Genomic DNA, 19,641 nt, shown 5'->3' with positions numbered 1-19,641 from the left:
TCTGCCCTCCACAGCTATGATCATGCATGTAGCTGACATAATATGGAAGAGTGGATGGACGGATAAATAGATAAAAAGTTTTAATCGGATCTTGTCCTTTTAAAATCCGCGTAAAAAAAAAAGTTTAAATCGACGTGGTTTTTTTTTTTTTTCTATCATATCCTTATACCAGTGCCTTAAGGTAGCCGTACTTCTTTTGTAATGGCATTAACATTAATCATGCGTATAGTTGTTAATGACGGGTGATTTTTTTTTGTACCTGACCTGCGTGGGTTACAATTATTTATCATCAATTTCAGGTATAATTTAAAGAGGGGTCTTTGTAAAAAAAGGAACATTTTTGAAATTTCCAAAAAATTCGATCCGTTCGACCGTAATCTTGGTAGAACGAGATCTTACATAATTCGCCTGACTACGTTGGAGCACCGATATTATTGATCTTGAAATGAATTTCAATGAATTTTCACTCTTTATCATATCGCAGGAAACACCTCTGAAAAGAAAAAAGTTTCATATTCACTACCGATCCTATCATGAACAGTCGAACGCGAGCGAATTTTTTCCATTTCAAACCTTGATTGAGACGTCAATGTTTCTTTAGAAAGTAATTGAAAAAACAGTTTAATAAGAATACAAAGGCCGACGTCGATTCGAAATACAGACAAGTGCAACATTAAAATAATTGTGGTACAAAATATCGTATACTTCAAGACAAGAATTGGAAATTTGTTCAAATAATGAGACGTGCGTCTCGTGAAATTTTCCTCTTCGTCTTACTTGACTTATACATATATATATATCTTACGCGTACAATTTAATTACAATTAAGATTACATTCGTTGACATGAAAACAAGGGCGAATAAAAAATAACTCCATTATCAGATTTCATATACCAACTAATTCCACTGGCTTGTTATGACGTTGAGCAGTTCTTCTTTTGATAAAATCCGATTCATCGGCTGTCAATGCTTTCAAAGATAATCATGTTACCAATAGTTTTACAGTTCCTTTGATAATGTGAAACTGCACAAAGTGTATAGATAATAAGTTGTATACTTCTGTTACTTATTCGTATAAAAAATAACATTCGTATGAAGAATAAAACGAGAAAATCGGTAAATATTTTCTAAAACAACACATAATTAGTATACGATTAAAAAATAACGCTCGTCTGAAAGCCTCGTGGCGTTGACTCTTCTTGTGAAAACACGATAGTAACGTTAATTAACACACTAAATTATCGGGATGTGAAAAAATTCCAAAGTCACAATAGACTTGTTACTTATCGTTAGTATAGATATGAATCATAATTATGTAAAATTAAACAAATATACCGAGAAATTTCTCAACACTTGCCAGTAACATAACTTATAATGGTGATTCCTTTACACCCGATCCACTTGCGACTGGTTCATCGTGAGGAATTCTACGCTTCAAACTGTTTTTGTACAATATATACGGTTCGCAATACTCTTCCAAATCCGTATCAATCGTTGGTATCAACAACGCATCGCTAAACCGCTTCTCAACATACTTGATCCTGAAGATTCATACGCAGCTTATAATTACCCGTTTATTCATTTATTTATTACACGGAATAGAAAATCTTTTTACAGTGAGAAAACAAGAGAAACGAAAGTAAAATTGGAATTAATCACGTGAAGAAACTGATGGCAAAAGCGCACAAAGAATATGCAATAAGCAATAACAAATGTATAAACTAGAGGCAAAAAGTTAATGGCCCGCCCTTTGTTTTTGGCCGAAAAGAGGTCCAACTTTAAAACGCTTCAACTTTGCCTGAATTGCAAGTGGAAGAATAAATCACAAACGATTTTGAAGCTGAAAATCTTGCCGTCAAGCTTCATATTGTCAGATTTAGTCGGCGGCTTCGCACGATCATACGCAATAAACAGGATCTTTTTTTTTTTGAAAATGGCGTTTTTTGAATTTTTGTCTTAGATTTTTTTTTGTCAACTTTTATCCAGCAATATGTCAAAATAAAAAAAAAACGTTGGATAATGCTAATCCCGGAGGTAGGCGTACAGTCGCTGTTTTTCGTTTTTTAATGCCCTTGGTGTGAAAGGACGATGGGGAAAATTTACAAACAGGCTTTTGGAGAAAAATTTCTATGCTTCAATATGGTGAGACGAAAGAAACGTGATCGCCATTTTTACGGAAGCTGTGCCACTGTAGAGTTTAAATTTTGATCACCGATTTTCAAGATCCAATATTTGGAAATTTCTCAAATTTGCCAATACAGTTGAGGGTCATTTTTTAACAACGATTCACAAAGGCTGTATTAAGAAGTTGATTTTCCTTTCTTTAAAACTTGTACAGAAGTTTTAAGTTTTTCGGACACTATTTATTCTGATGTTGGATATCTTGGCGAGAGAAAATCGGAGACATAACTTGAAAAAAAAAAATCTGTTAAACGCGTGTGCTTGCGGGTGGTCAAAGGTTCGCATTAAAAATTTACCACAAGTGACTTAAAGATAGGATTACTTTCGAGTAAAAGTGCGTGTAGGCTTGATTCAAAAAATGGTGCTCGAAGCCAAGATTTTCAACTTCAAAATCGTTTTTTATCCAAGCTTTTACATGCAATTTACGCTGTAAAGGTGGGACCTTTTTTCCGCAAAATATTAGGGGGGTTGCGTTAACGTTTTTCACGATGTTGGAGCTATTCTTGTTTGCTAAGTATGCAGTGTCTAACGATTGCAGGTTGCAGATGCATTCAAGGTGGGAGTGAAAATTCTAATCGAAATCAATAATAAATAATCCATCATTCCACGCGTAATACTTACATATACATTTTGTCTGCATCCACAAGGGCATCTGTAAACCCACATAATATTTCTAATAAAGGCAGACTGCGAGGACGTCCAAACGATTCCAAATGCCATTCGTCCGGAGTCGTTAAGGCGAATAAAACTCCAGCTTTGTGAAAAGTTAAGATTGCATTGCGTTGCATCAATAAATTTAAGCTAAAAGGCGACGTGATCCGTTTGGCTAATCCCTGAAATTCGTAGGTTAGAATCAGTACGAAAAGAAGGAAAAAAACATGAATAAAAAAATAAATAATACGTTACAGAGTGACGATTGTCACCTAAACGATAATCGAACATTTCCATGTTACTCGATAGAATCTTTGGATAGCTGAAACTTAACGTTAATCTTATTTTTCCGAATAAGAAGGTAGATGTTCTTATCGAATTACCTTTATAGCGATGAATTCTTTGCTCCCTGTGCATATATATCCTCGTTCTGCAATTAATTCATTGTACAGACGGTATAAAGAGTACTGCACCAGTAGAGTGCAGTCTACTGCATTCACTCGACTCCCTTGCGGGGTGAGGGCAGGTTTTATGTCGTTACAATAATCTTCGTAGAAATCTAGGCAACGTTGAAAATCGTTATGAGGTGCTCTCAAGGACGTCGTGTGACGATACATCAGTTTGCAGTAAAATTCCAGGACCCTTCTTTTATCACGTAATCTGTCGAACTTGTAGCGTGGGTCATTCTGATCTAAATAGTTGTGTTGAATTAATCGGAAACGCATTATTTAAAAATTACGCCAGCTATAAATATTCGAAATGAGTGTGTAATTTACGTAGTATTGCTGATCGAGTTTACGTATGTGTAACGTATGTACCATTTAGTGATTCGAATACTTGCCATGTAACAGATCGCCGAGAATATACTCGTGTACATATTTACTCAACAAGTTCATCATGTAGTCCCGGTAGGCTACATAAATCATATTATTCAGGAAAGGGTTACCGTACGACCTTAATTTGGAGGAAAACATGTATAACACCTTGCAAAGCGAATTATGAGCTTCTTCTCTCAGAATCGGTGATGCGAGCTGTAAAATTGATGACTGACGTGAAGGAACAAACAATAGTATATTTTTCAACACCTGCACGAAATAGGCTCTTTTTTTTCGTACGTATATAAAACGGATGGATAGTTGCTCATTTCGAGCGTGGGCTTCGTTACCTTTCTCAGGGTCGTTATTTCCATTACTTCCCGTAAGTGCGGCAATGGATATTACCTACGTAGGGAGATAACGAGCCGTAATAGAAATAACATGAAAAAAAAAAAAAAAAAAAAAAAAAAACAGAATGATTTTGATCATCAATCGTTGTTCTTATGATTAATTATAATATAAGTGAAATCGAATTTGAAACGTAGTGTATTTCGTTTCGACCCACATGTACGAAAAAGTGCCCATATGTCATGCGCGTGTTGAAGAAGAAAAGTTTTATCACACCCGAATGAAAAGTGGTGCTTTTCCGTAGTAGCTTAGCGGGACGAAAGTATACCCAGATTATATCCAAGTGTCGTAAAGATAGGTTCGCGCATGCGCGTTTCACAATTGCTTGACTTTCGTCCCTAGGGAGAAGAAATTGGCCACTCCCGTCCAGCAAAACTGCTACGCAAAGTCCCACCGCTGTTCACCCGCTCGTTGTTACAACAACTGTCTCCTGAGACACCGGCCAAAAGTTGGCGATGTGTGATTCGAAATCGCCAACTTTCGTCCCTTGTCACTTTGTCAGAAATACTATATGACATTGCACGGTTGGAAGAAAAAAAAAGAAAAAACTAATGCGAAAAATAAAGTACAAAGTAAAAATTAGATGTTGATATGAGAATTTAAATGTTAAAATTATGATAATTTGTGTCATATTTAGTAAGAGAAATACAACAAATAACCCAAACGTAAAGTGAACCTTCTCGAACGTTATGTTTAGTTAAATTTTCCCAACAGTGATATACCACGATCAACATGGTATTCCCTAATATTTCATCGAAAGCGGCATTACCACTGCGTTTTCACGGGCGCCCTTGATCAAACGACACATATGATCCACGAATTGGTGTAAGCGCTTCCTGAAAAGGTGGAACTTTTCTTTCACACCTTCTTTTTCCAAGTCCTGCTCACGCGCGAAGTCTAATAATCCCCACAATAGTGCGCTGGAGCAAATACTCATACAATATTTAAGTGCTTCGTGCGGAAAAGGCCTGTAACAAAATTCATACGATCGATGCCGGAGTAACACTTCTATACTTGCCGATAAAAAATGTTGTAGTGAGACCTTGAATGATAAACGGTACCTTTTTGGATTCCTCATTGTTTCTGGGATAATTTTGAACGACAACTCCCAAAGTCGCCATGGGGTCATATTATGACTGTGGTAGAATATCGAAGTTTTTCTCGTGACATTTCTAATGTCCACATCATCAGCGTAGGTGCTAGTTTCATCATCCTTCATTTCCTGTACCGCTAATCTGTATTTTCTCATACAATTGTTAAACGTTGCCACTATCTCGTCAATCATTACTGTGCGGGTTAGGTCGGCGCTTGAAAATATGAGAATTAATGAATTATTCGATCGGCGCTACAAAGAGGCGGATTTTACGCATTTATCGGTCGAATTGAAGAAGGTTAATTTTCGCGGAGTGTATCGTAATAGCGCGGTAAAGTTGCGTCCCGGCATCGCTAGAAAGTCTGCCTGAAGAAAAAAAATGATAACCGATAACTATTCCGGCAACCGCCCCCAAGTTTTTAATTTTTAATTTTTTTTTTTACACTCAATATTTCTGAAGAAACTAAAAAAATTTATTAGCGAAGACACTAAAAAATTCCTGAAGATTCAACGCGCGATTCGAAGTGAATGTAGGTTTCATTTGACATGTTGAAATTTAAAATATCAATCTTGGTTCCGAAGGTGTAAAAGTGTTTCAAAAATTAATTTTATCATCGGGTGAAAAAAATTAGAAAACGATAATAATAATGATAATAATAATAATAATAAAAAAATTTGGTGAAAGTTCGACAAAGAATCTATAGCTTTCGTTCGGGGTTTCGATATTAAAATATCACGTTTATTTTTTGAAATACGAGAGCTTTAAAAGAAGTTCGCCGGCATTTGTAGGTAGGTATGTTAAGTCAGTTGTTATTTCTACCGAGCATATATTGCGTGAGGATCACTGCACAAATGTTTCAGAGCTTTGGCCGCTGCGTCCAAAACTCTCCAGGTATTTATTCTCTCAACGATGTAGTGAAGCTTTCGCAAAAGCGAATCAACGTGATACAGATGTCTCTGTTTAGCGCATACGTCGAGATCAAAGTACTGGGGAATTACGAGCAAATATGTCAATACAAGCGAGTTATCCTTGTACAACTCCAAGAGCTCAGGTAAAGTCCGAATAAAGTGTTCCGTAATTTCTGCCCTGTTTGCTTGAAGCTCTTCTGGTGTGTGCATTTCCGTAGGGATTGGACCCCTGCCGATTGGTCCTTGACCTGTAAAACAAAATTATAATAGAATTGGTTAAACTCCCTTGTAATTCAATTCCATTTTAAAAACAATCGTTACACCAGGCATAATGGAGGGGAAAAAAATCCCACCTGTGGCAGTTTGTATTACGGAATAAACCATCAACTCGATCAGTGCCCCCTTTAGTGTATCGTTGAGCGTGTCTGCGTCGAATCTTGGTTTATCGAGCAACAAATCGGTCATGCCGTCCCAGTCTTTAATCATTTCGCCACTCTCGATTAAGGCGTCGACCATATACGGGCAATGGTCGGGGTTCTTGGAATACTCGAGGTAAAACTTGGCGACCTCCCGGAGCCGGGGTGTGTTTCTGCTGACACCTCCGTCCGCGTCTTCGTCCAACAATGCTACTCGTTCGGTGATGCATGCTCCGGCAATTTGGGCCACTTCTCTATTCAATGAGTAAACGAATGAAAAAATGCGATGGAGACAAGTATCTTCAAAAAGATCTCTGTGACGTTCCAACATATATCTAAGAAGAATTAGCGCGTCGGTCACCACGTCGATATTTTCGTTCCTCGTCAATGAGATAATTAGATGGCTAAACGATTTTGTAAAGTTCCACAGTTTTTCAGCATATTTATCCATGGAATACAAATAGGTCAGGGTTCGGAAAGCTGGTTTTTGAATATTCAGGATTGGATCCGCAAGCGAGACTCCTAGTTCAACGGAGAGAACATGCGGTTGGAAGTTTGAATTAGGTACACTCAAGATTATTCTTCATATCGCGTGTCTAATGGTACAACGATGCATGCGTCACTATACGACCTTTTACCACGCGTAAAGGTAAAAAGTAGAACTGTTTTTTCCCCGTTCTATATAGATTTGCGCGAAAAACATGAGGATACAATATTAGAAAACGTTGATATTCAAAAATTGATCAATTAACGGTAAATGGTCGCGAATAGATACCGGTTATGCCTTTAATGTCATCGCGAACTTTATGAAAAATAATCACGTTCACTAATGTCGTAAGGTCGCATGTGCCCGCACTCGACCTTATACCGCTACACCCGATATTATTATTATTATTAATTTTTTTTTTTTTACAAGATACGAAATTATAGAAATGCTCTCCGAAATCGATGGAATCTCACATTCCGAAAGTTTTTGCACAGTTTACGAGATAAACATAAAAATGGCGGATTTGACCTTAAACCATTTACAAATGTGATAAATAAAAATATATTTTGGTGCTGAAAGAGCGTATCCACCCAAAGATAAGACCTTTTACTTTTATTTATTCTTTCGGCTAATTTTAGTATAGATATGCGTTTCGAGAGCTTTTGTAGCGAATGGCACGAAAAGAAAGAAAAAGAAAAAGGAAAAAATTATACACCCTCTCACTACAAAATTCGGCTTCTTGGCTTATGCGTCCTCATATCATTAGACACGCGATATTAATTGTTTTTATTCATACCTAGGTATATCAAAAACTTGTCCTCCGTAAATAGGTCGGGATAAATGGTTAACACCTCGGAAACTTCCGTAACACAAAGTAATCGAATCTCGACGGATTTATCTTCGTAACAATGAGCAAGCACCGCACCAAATGCGTATGACACCAATTTCTTAATCTCAGCCATATTATCTTCAAGTTCCTTTCTTTGCGCTGTTACTGCTTCGATTTTGCTAATCGCTCGACTTGTTCCAGTGTTCTGTAATTTGATGACTCGACGCTGACGTATGACCGTTGCCTCGAGATTTTTTGATACAGCTACACTGACGTGTGCAATGGCAGATACGATCTTCATTCCTGGAAAGAAATTTGATACGTAAAACGTGATTTCCCGGGTAGACGAGTAAAACATGTTGGCCTTTAATATCCAATAAGTTGTGAATATTATTTTCATTTAAACGAAGTCAATTGCTATGTTAATTATTTTGCCGTAAGAAATTCTCAGTTTGCATTATTCACTTACCAATAAAGCTTGCAGTGTGTCTGAAAGCTCTAATTTTGGACGCTACCAACAGATTAAGCAAAGAAATAATGTTGGTAATGAGAAATCGATCATATAATACAGAATATTGGCTCTGGCCAACCAGACTCTCGATAAAATGATTAATATTTGTTCGGAACGTAAGCCATTGCTGTCCAGGCAAGGTGAATGGATATTGGTGACTGCCCTTCGGTATTGCAAAAAGGAGAAGAAAAAAAAAGATATAAATATTATAACATTCGGTCACGATTCATGCTCGATGATAAGTTTCAATTGAATTCGTATTATAGACATTGAACAACGAGGCACCTCGTCATAGAGCTTGGCCGCTTCACGAATCAGATTCATATAATCCGCGGAAGTCTTCATCTCCGTTGTAAAGCGTACGTAGCACCCACTCGCCTCGAAAAAAAATTGCTTAAGGACGAGGAAGGCATTTTCTGGTTCAGCTTTGTATATATTAAGCCACTCCGCGGCTACCGCCTGCCGATATTAATATTCATTAATGGTTAAACTTGTTTCGGAAGTTTGATAAAATTAAGCTATCGGTGTATTTCACTCACTTCAAAGTTCAAATCGTCGGATTTGAATATCTGATAGAGACCGACTTCCTTTATTCTAAACTTCGCGCCCGGTTGCACTATCGCGCATTGAGTTTTTTCTTCCATTCTCCACCGATTGTTACTAAAATTTTTCAAAATCGAATTTTCAGCCAGAGGTTCTCTAGTAGAGATCCATGGGCTACGGTAAATTGAAAATTTGTCGAGCAGATGAATACCGCCGTTTAGCCCTTTGACCAATAGTGTTAAGTATTCTCATCATCTATATTTAATATTCATTTTTTGGATATTTAAACAAATTTGAAAACATGTTTCGTAACGGTTTTTCGCTATTTCTGATAGTATACTATAATAGGTTTTCAATACTTGGCAGTAATTATTGCCATGTAATGTAAATTATTATTGCTAGTAACAAATTGTTTTTAAAATCTCGCAAAGATTGAAGGGACAATTCATTTCCGATAAAGTTACCCCTGTACGCACATACATATTGTTTCACATAAATTACAAGTTCTTTGGGTCGCCGATTACGAATCTGAAATCAGATTTCGAAAACTCAAGATGGCCAATACAATATGGCGGACGAAAATTTCAATATGAATTTTTTTTATCTAATTTCTCTTTCGTTCCAGTGAACACAAAAACCAGAGAATACTGTCTCGTTATAAAATTTGACTCAGCACAGTAATTTGTGAACGATAGGGTTGCGAAAAGCACAGAGAGTTTGTTAGAGCAATTAATACGATTAGATTCCATCATGAGAATTCTTGGAGTGAATTGGTAGAAAGGATTTTTATGAATATGCTTATGGGGAAAGTGCGTATAAAGAATAAAAAATACACGACTATTCGTCAACAGCGGCTTATTGCGTAGGGGCGAAGCAATGAATGCAACATTTAAAAAGAAAGTAATTAAACCGCTTTTAGAAGCTTAGAAAACCTCTATGAGCCATAACGCGGTTTGTAAATAGGTAGATTGGTAAGGGTAAAGGGTTTATCGGCCATTTGCAGAAGGTAGAAAACCCGCGCGCCGAAAGACACGCCGCTTACATACTTGCGAATACGTTGATCGTGAAAGGGAAAAATAAATCACCAACGACACCGCACACGGTAGAAACGATATTGAATTTTGCAAAATAATAAAATCACCAAAGACACCGGACACGGTATAACTGATTTTGAATTTTGCAAAAGAATAAAATCACCAGACGCGAAAATCAATAACGATGGCGACACATGACGAGAGAAGTAAATTAATTAAAATATACCCGACTCAGTTCGTAGCCGCGATGCTAGTGATCGAGAACATCTCGATCTCGAACGAATTAGGGATACAAGACGCCCGGCTAAGAAGGGGAAGAAAGCCGTTTGCGAATACACGCTGATTCTTAAAAGGGAAACAAAATCGACTACGACGCAGCGCGAGGGATAAGACCGATTTTGAATCTTGAAAAAAAAATAAATAAATAAATAAAAACACGAGGCGCGAGAATGAACAACAGACACCAGATAGGGTTTCTGGTCGAGACTTCACAAAGCGAGAATTCCCGGAAAAAATGGCTTTGCTCGAGACGAGAAAAAAGTACGAAGAAATCGCGAAATCGCATCTTGATTGTGCTTCCGCCGTCCCCTCGATTTATTTATCTCATCCTATGTTCCTAAGGCTGATAAGCTAGTCTGCTCTGAAGATTCTCATCATTTTCTTACGTAGCTAATTAAAAGATTGTGTGGTCGAAAGTTTTATTGGTAAATACTCGAAGTAGATTCTTCAGTTGATTGCGAAGTTGACAGAATTAGCAGAATTCCATTAGCTAAATAATATAAATCCCATTAACAATAAACTAAGATCTTATTGGACGGATTTTCCCAACCAGAAGTGAGTTTCGGTGATAATATTGAACACTTTGCGATGAGATAGAAATCTGAAAAAAATCAAACATAACCAAGTTGATAAGGTAATTTGTTTACGCAAAAATTTGTTTAACGAATCTCTAGTGAAATTTTGTTTTGTTTCATATAATGTGAATTCATTGCCTTTTCTGAATCCCTGTGAATTTTGTTAGAATTTTCGGCGATGTTGAATAATTCCGTTTTCCAAAATTTTCTAACGTTCTATTTATGAAACCGTTCGTTTCATGCCTCTTTTTAAAACTTCTTCAGTGCAATGTATAACCATTCACGCAAGCCTATCCGAAAATTCAGAACTTTTGATCCATTTTTCAAAATTAAAAAAATTTCGTGACTGATTTATTCAAAATCATCGAAAATTGGTATAAAAAATTCATAGGTATTCAGAAGAATCAATGAACTAATTTTATATAAAATGAAACAAATTTCGCTTGGGATTTGTTTGTTGAACAAATTTTTGTTTCAAAGAATTTATCAACGACTTTTGGCATCATCATTATTATTCCAAACGAATCATCTTATCAACTTGGCTATGATTGATTTTTTTCAGACATTTATTTCATCGCGAAGTGATCAATATCCTCACGGAGACTCACTTTTCGTTGGGAATATACATCCGATAATACCTTAAAAGTTTGCCCCGTCAATACTGCAAAAATTGAGCCAGAATCAAAATTCGAAGAAGCCAAATCGCTCACATTTTCAAATATCTCCGAATGCGGATCAACACGGTAACGAAGATGGAAAAAAATGACTCGTCAACGACGGGTGATAATCGAAGCGGGTAAAGTGTGTATTATTGTTGTGGAAAACAGAGTTATAACTATGCCAAGCAGTTATTATACGATCGTTTCAAGACGTGTCAATATTGAGATCGAAAAGGTCAGGTCGAAGCATCGACGAGATCACGAGCGGACTACAAGCAGTGAAGCGTACGAAAGTAAATGATTATAACAACGTTTACAAAATTAATCCTTAGCGTGAATGCAAAGAGACAGAGAAATTGCCGAATGTAAAGTCTCTTTTGAAAAAAGCCGACCCTACGCTTACGAATGTGGATAAGGATGTATTGGCTATACGTTACATTCTCAACCAAAAGTCAGTCTCGTCGACGATATTGAATACTTTGTGACAAGACGAACATCGGAAAATATTCAACCACAATAAAGAAGATAAGAACATTAAATTTGAATAACAATAATGCCTGAAAGCTGTCGATAAATTGTTTACACGAAACATTGTTCAACAAATTTTCAGGGTAATGTTCTCATTATTCTGAAATTGACGTTAGCGAAAGTTAAAAATTTTGAAATATCAAGGAGAAATCGTGAATTTTGGATACATTTTCGTAAAATTGTTGTTTATTACAAGTAAAATGTTTCCGGGGTATTGAACGAACAGTTTCGCAACTACAGCCTACACAAATTTTCGAACACGGAAATATCGAAATAATAAGAGAAAGCTTTAAAAATTCACGTACATTCAGAAAAATCAACGAATTCATTTCACATGACAAAAAAATACATTCCTTAAAAATTTGTTGAACAATATTTTGCTTAAACAATTTATTGATAACTTCTGGCCATTACTATAATTCGAGACTCACTTTTGGTTAATAATGTATAGCCAGTACATTCTTAAGGAAAAAAAAGACACTTGCCAATAAAGTAAACACAGGCACTCGTGAATCTGTGATTTAGGAAGAAAAAAACGTGACAAGAAAATTTTCAGCGACGTTGTGATTAAGCACACGAATACTACCCTCCTCGTTTATCGCGACAAGTCATTGCCGCTGTCAGGGAAACCGAAGACCGTTACATTTAGTTTCAACAACAAAACAAGAAAATTCGATTGCCTAGTTAACCAGTCTGCAGGTCAGGATCCTTCGCTTATCGGTAGCGAATGACTTCGATATATTCGACTTATGCCTTCTTGAATTATGTAGTAGTAACTTTTTTAGAAGAAATAAGGTATATGTATATGAATGTACTGGAAGTTCGCAATTCAATTGATGAAAATAACTCAAATATCAAGACACGTTTCAGTCCAGAGCTTGCAGGTTGGATGTACGTTCAATAAAGGTGTGTTGAAATTATGTATGAACGAAAAAAAAAAAAAAAAAGTCAAACCAGTCTCGTTAAAAGCGACACACGCCGCTTCGTGTGCACCGTAATCAAATATCTAAAATATAATAGGAAGATTTGAGTCAGTAACGGCGATCGTGTGGAATAAATCGAGGTAAGAGATTGGTTGGCTCTCATATTACCGATTATGAAAAGTAACGGCGATATTCGCCATAAAGTGGTAAGAATTATAAGTTTGTTAGTTTTATTGAGGGTACGTTTCTTATTAAGTAGTAGGTGATATTTAATGATAAGACTAACAGCTTCGTATGCGTATTTTGTTAACGTGCGCTGCAAAAGTAAGTATCATATTTAAATGTAGTTCAAGATATTTGGAATCCTTTTGCCAGGAAACATATAATAGTATTATTTTCAATTTTAGCTTGTTCAGTCCGAGTTTCACGGCGATTCAAGAGATGGGACGAAATGGTAAAAATCAGTTAGCTTGGAAACTTCTCTTGGATCATTTTTATAGACGTCAGTTCGTCAATCCACAAAGTATCAAAAGATTTTTCTACTGAATTATGGCGAATTTCGTAAATTTTTTTGTCAGTGATCTCATCTCTTCCGGCAGTAGCATTATTTCCCAATTTTCTCAAGAGATTTCTTTTGCAGTAGCAAATCCATTTACTTGATCATCGTCAATTTCACAATTTTTACGAAACCTGTTACTATTTACTGGTCTAGTAACTATCTTATTGCGAGACTCAGGACCTAAGTTCGTATTTGCACGACGTACGGAGACAAAGTGATCCTTAGTCTTAGAGTATACAAAATATTATTCCCAATAATTGGTGGGGGAATGCTTTCAATTGGTCCGTTATATTTCTCTTTTGCTGGTTTCTACATTGAGTTTTTCACATTATTGAAAATGCGATTCCAAAAAGTGTGCCTGGCATTGGATTCACCCGTAACTAATACACGAGAAAATGACCGAAATATTTTAGGAGAGTCAATGTCTGAAAACTTGTTTAAAGGTTGAACGTGAATTAGTAGAACAGTAATTTTTAAGCTGTCAAATTGTATTTGTACCGCAAGAACTTCGGTAGGCGCATAATCAGAGAAATGAATTAGATATTGTCCAATAGACTCTTCGACGAATAAGTATAGCAACTCCACGTCCGGCGCTATATTCGTTTCAGTTCTACATATAAATTTTTTACACGCCTGGATTCTCGGCTTATGGTAGTAATATTTCACGTCTAACCTCGTCTCAGATAGTCCGACAATATCAAAATCATACGTTACATATTTTCAGAAATTGATATCTTACACTCAATCAGGTTACATAAAATCCAATCATTCGATACTGATTAGAATCAATTAAAACAACCCCGTTCATACGAGAAGAACTTTATTTCATTTTTTCACAATCGGTAACCGTAAACGGTGATTTCATTGTCACCTAATTACTATATTGATTTTCCAAAGTAGTCAGGATGTGGTTATAGACAAGTTCTTTAGCATTGATTCCCCACAGAAAATCAAGATGGTTCCACTTGCCGTCCAAGATCCGGTACTTCCCAACCGGGTTACCAAGTTCAGAGTACAATTTTTCAACATCCTAAAAAAACAAAAATACCATTCTAGACCTGTTAGGAACTTCTGATGTTGGTGAGCGGAGTTTTAGAAAGATAATTGGATTATTGAATTTTATTTTTTAGAAAAATTATGGTCATTTGCGAGAAAGAGAGAAGAACATCAAGTTGTCTCACTGATACAGCAGCCATCCAGTCGTTATCACTGTAGAGCAAGTGAACCGGTGCGCTAATCCTGCCAAGATTATAATTCGGTGGTGTGATCTTATGATAGTGATGCAAGTTGAGCACTGGGCCATAATCGTACTGTCTGAACTTTCTAAACATAATTTCTTGACCGTAGTGAACCAGTTGACGAGTTGACGCACCAGCTGGAGTATGTTTGAATATGACTGGTAGCATTGTCTGCAGAATAAGTGTCTCAAATCAGTGAAACGAGTCGCTATTTGGACTAGCTCTGAGTCACACGTGTTTGAATCAACTCACGGTGTTCAGTTGAGCTTTGTTGAATCCGCACATGAGGAAGAGTACATTACTGCACAGAAACTGAGTGAGAGCGTCGTCGTGGCAAAATTTCGAACCAAGCAAGCCGATTAAATCGCCCTTAGGCAGGAACTCATACTCACCGAAAAGATCGAAAATTGCCTGAGGAAATATACGCCGACATAATTGAATCCTGTGTGTAATTGTAATAATGAAACGTGGAATTAGTAGCGAGGAAGATCTCTACTCACCTCCAAAGTATTCACAAGAGTGGATGTCAGTCTCAACAAAGGACTCTTCAGATTGCCCATGTAAGCAACTGGCGCCAAAGAGAACATGACGTTAATTTTGTCATTGTACTCGGGTTTCGCGGATGCCATAACGTAGAACGAAGTCGTGCCTTGACTATGGCCTACGTATATCAGTTTCCTCTGCCCTGTGTTGGTCAGGGTGTAGTCGATCATGGCGGGGAGATCGTAGTAGCCGATTTGGTGCCATTCAAAGTCCCAGAACTCTTTACCGGCGAAATCGGTGATGGTTGTGTGATTTTTCGAGTATGTATTTCCCCTCGCGTTGCCCATCCACACGTCGTATCCAGCATCTGCTAGGATGTAAGCTGAAGAAAACAAACTACACATTTTTCATCTAACATTTGAATTGGAAAGTGTATTGAAAAATACGCAATAAACTCGTGTATCATCTAAACTAGATGATACCAGTTTCTCAGGTATTCCAACTATTCAAACAGGTAGAGGATTTGATTTACTTGCCGACTCCGCAATCTTATAAAACTTTGTTTCAAAAATACACAACTGTTTTTCAACTTTTCTAAACCTATGGTGTGGGGGTAATTTATTTGCAAACTTTGCACAAATTCTTCCGGATCCACCAACTATCCGGATGCTAGAACCATACGGATACCTACTCTATTCGGATATCCGAATTACCCGGGTACTCGAAGTATCTTCATTTCAAATTTCACAACTGCGGACGGATCCGAGTAATTCGAATATTCGAATACCCGAATAGTTCGGATTGGCATGTAAGCACTAACCTAAACCCTTTCCAGGGCCCATGACAACCCAGTCGGCAGAACTACTCAGGAGGCCATGCATCAGGAAAACAGCGCTCTTGTTGGTAGCTGCAGGGCTTGTGGGAGTTGCGGGGATTCGGTGCATTTGGAGGATGTAACCATCGTACGTCGTCACGTGATGAGTCTCGACCATGTATCCGTGATGAGCAATCATCGCGGGCTTAAATGTTGAAAACATTCGATGTCTGTATTAGGCCGCAACTAAAAATTTGCAAGTTTGTCAAAGATCTTTGAAAAACAAAGCGCTAAGAAACGTATACTTACAACTGTTGCGCCAACTTCGCCGGCAGCAGTGAAAAGGTTCTGGACCATTTCTTGGGTCCATACTGTTGCATGGATTTCTGCAACGGCAGATCCAATCAACACCTCGACAAGCAAAAGCAGAAATATCATCGCTGCTGAGGATTACTGCAGTACTGGAGCCTCCGATGTAGGCGGCCTGCTTATATACCGATCGAAGATGATTCATCTCCGCATTGGATTCGGCATATTTTTTTTCTGTCTAATTGTATTCGGCAGCTCAAGGTGATTACATTATAAAAATTATAAAAATAAGGAGGATTTTTCCACATATGATTCTACACGTTCTCCTCTGTCTAAATGTACGGGGCAGCCTGAGGCAATAACAGGATAAATATCATAAAAATAAACAGGTAAAAGATTTCTGTGAAACCAGGATATCATAATTCTTGCGACGGTGCGAATGATGTGTTAAAATCGAAGTGTTTGGGGAAAAAATGCACGAAACGAAATTATAAACGTAAAACGAGAGCTAAGAATTCGGGGCTCATCAATTCGATTATAAAAATTCAGGTAGGGCTGAGATCGGTCAAGAATGTAAGCAGGGGGTTCTGTGATGCACGAAAAACTCGATCGAAGAAGCATATGGAAAACGGAAAATTTATAAGTAACGTAAATTTCTTCGTGATTTGGATAAATTGATTGAAATATTAGATGACGATCGTCAAAAATTTAATTCTCCATAAGCCTTAAATATCATTCGGTATCAAGTTTTTATTAAATTTTGAAAAATTAACCCACTTACAATGATTTTCGAGGAGATGGTTTTGAATGTTTCGCTGTGCGCTCGTATAAAGTTATGAAGGAAAAAAATCTCTATCAAATAACTTGCATATTTGTATTCTCCATGAGCAAAAACTGTATAAATCACAAGCGATACTAAGCGTACTCTAAAATTTATACTAAATATGAATACGAAAAGTGTAAATTTCGTTACTTTTTCTTCTTTCGCATTTTTCTCGATACTGTATTTTTCAAAACGGTGTGTTTCGAATTTTAAAATCTGTTCTTCCGGTCGATTTGAAATTGGGAAAAATTCTCAGATTTCATGTTTTCCATAACATGACCGGATAATTTAAAAAAAAATTCATAAAATCATTACCAACAGATGACCGAGGTCGTCTCTTTTCGTCGGAAATCGAACTTATTTTTACTGGGTCAGAATTTTTCCAATGTTGAAATTTTTTATAGTAATCGTTCATTGAATAGTCTTATTGCTTTTCTAAAAGTACGTATTTGGTTTCCATTTCATTGTCACATAACCGTAACGACTATAACGAATATCTTTTTTGCACGAACAACAAGACCATTTCCAACAGACATTTTTTGGTAAAAAATGAGACTAAAACGTCATGACACCATTCAATAACCGTGGGTGAAAATCTGACCTTGTCCTTTGAAAACTTGCGTAAAAAAAAGGTTAAAATCCACGTGTTTATTGAATCAAATCCTGATACTAGTGCCTTATATCTTATACGGTGACCATATTTTTTTGCAATGGCATCAAAATTAATCATACCTATAGTTGTTAATGATTTCAATGAATTTTTTGTGCATTTCATCTACATGGATCATCATATCGTCAGAAAAGTTGAGGGAAAAATTATTTGATCATATATTTTCTTTTTCATATAAAAAAAAGTTCAAGTTGAATAAAACAAGTCGAAACGAGCAGGTTTGGGCTGATTATGAACCTTTGAACATTTCGTATTCACACTCGATTCGAGATGTAATAATAATATGGCTGTATGATTTAGCAAGTTTCATTGCTCATATAAAAACTTATGATAATTCCAACCATACCAATGATACTGTGTATAAACTAATTGAGGATATTTTGGCTATACATTCTCAATCAAAAGTGAGTCTCGTCGACTACATCGAATACTTTATGATGAGATAAAAATCGGAAAATATTCAGCTAGAATAAAGACGGTTTAAAGAGCATTAAATTTCATTCATAATAACGCCCAATAGTTATCAATAAATTGCTAAAAAGTTTGGTTACCTGAAACAGGTAAAAGATTTTGATAGCTGAAACAGACAAAAGGGATGATTAACTGAAACACACAAAAGGTTTGGTTAGCTGAAACAGGGAAAAGTTATAATTAACTTGTTGAATTTTCATATGATAGAAGTAAATGTACTCAGTTATATTTGTTTGCTAGAAAGAATATTTAATATAGTAAACAGGAGAATACATACACCTCGCACTTGGCGGTTACGACATATAAGTGACGACAGCTACTTCACTTGTACAGTACTGTCCGGCTTCGCGAAGTGTAAGCGTGTACGTATCAATTTTTTGTTTCTTTTGTTTTTACAACACAATAAAACGTCATCTACGCAGTTTACTAGATACAGGGCACTCTCTCCTTTTCCGTGTACATACAGGCAAGGGTAGATATTATTTTTCTCAAATCCGAGTCTAGTTACAAATTCATCAAACCAATTAAACCAGTCTCTCGGACTTTCGCTGAAACCGCGCTTACATCGACTTTACTAATTTGCATACTCGATCTGTTCCATCCTCATGACCTTGTGGTTAACGAACGTATACTTCCGCGTTCACTTTGCGGTTCAAGAACGCTGTCTCTACGTCCATCTGTTCAATTATTAACCCGTTTTGACAACAAAAGGATAAGAAAAATTTTAAAGTTCCACTACTTGCCACGGGTGAGTATATGTCGTCAATCACATTTTTCTGCCGGAAACCTCTAATTACCAATCTAGCTTTATGTTTGTCATTTGACTTTAATGTGTACACCCATTTGACATCTAATACGTGTTTATCTTTACCTCGATTGGTTGGAATCAAAGTATCGTTTTATCTAGGCAATCAATTTCCTTGTCCATAGCCTTTATCCAATTTTCACAATTTTTACTATCGATCGCTTCTTCATACGAACTAGGGGTGTCTATTTTACAGAAGTTAGCGTAAATGTTATTACCATCAGTTTCAGGATATCTTACAGGACTCCTTTTATGACGTGAGGGTTTTCTAATAGGTACCTCTAGATTTTTATTCTTATTTTCATTTGTGTTATTTTGGTCAATTTTACTTTCCTCTTTTCCAATCGAACCTTCCCCCTTTTTGATCAACTCATTCTGCTCATTTTCATCCAAACTTTTGAAACTGTCATCTGACATATTATTTTCACAATTATCAATTTTATCAGTAATTTCTACACCTGTTTCGGACTCATCGATTTCCAAATCATTTTCTTTTACCTCGTTATTTTTATTCGAGTTTTCAGTGTCTACCGTATCATCAAGACTTATAGGTATATTTAACTCCCTTTTCGATAAATTCTACATGCCTAGCAACTATTAATTTGCCATTGATTAGCATTCTATAACC

The 19,641-nt window shown here is 36.6% G+C and overlaps 2 protein-coding genes across 2 annotated transcripts; both read right to left on the bottom strand.

Moving 5' to 3' along the window:
- Positions 1–616: 616 nt before the first annotated feature.
- LOC124308882 (cohesin subunit SA-1-like) lies at positions 617–10,192 on the bottom strand. Its single transcript, XM_046772039.1, has 13 exons — positions 9,890–10,192; positions 8,840–8,960; positions 8,586–8,759; positions 8,259–8,463; positions 7,757–8,092; positions 6,411–6,995; positions 5,969–6,305; positions 5,117–5,362; positions 4,825–5,023; positions 3,674–3,863; positions 3,216–3,523; positions 2,803–3,014; positions 617–1,541 (listed from the first exon to the last, which is right to left on the bottom strand). The coding sequence occupies exons 2-13, from the start codon at positions 8,942–8,944 to the stop codon at positions 1,370–1,372; spliced, it is 3,069 nt and encodes a 1,022-aa protein (XP_046627995.1). The 5' UTR covers positions 8,945–8,960; positions 9,890–10,192; the 3' UTR covers positions 617–1,369.
- A 3,426-nt stretch (positions 10,193–13,618) lies between these two features.
- LOC124308883 (lipase 3-like) lies at positions 13,619–16,637 on the bottom strand. Its single transcript, XM_046772040.1, has 6 exons — positions 16,245–16,637; positions 15,942–16,140; positions 15,139–15,503; positions 14,891–15,049; positions 14,582–14,809; positions 13,619–14,430 (listed from the first exon to the last, which is right to left on the bottom strand). Exons 1-6 carry the CDS (start codon positions 16,371–16,373, stop codon positions 14,272–14,274), a joined length of 1,239 nt encoding a protein of 412 aa, XP_046627996.1. The 5' UTR covers positions 16,374–16,637; the 3' UTR covers positions 13,619–14,271.
- Positions 16,638–19,641: the final 3,004 nt, after the last annotated feature.

Source organism: Neodiprion virginianus, chromosome 7 (assembly GCF_021901495.1).
Source record: "Neodiprion virginianus isolate iyNeoVirg1 chromosome 7, iyNeoVirg1.1, whole genome shotgun sequence".
Classification (NCBI taxonomy): Eukaryota; Metazoa; Arthropoda; class Insecta; order Hymenoptera; family Diprionidae; genus Neodiprion; species Neodiprion virginianus.
Note: the sequence above shows the minus strand (reverse complement) of the source record. Positions and strands in the feature narration are given on the sequence as shown.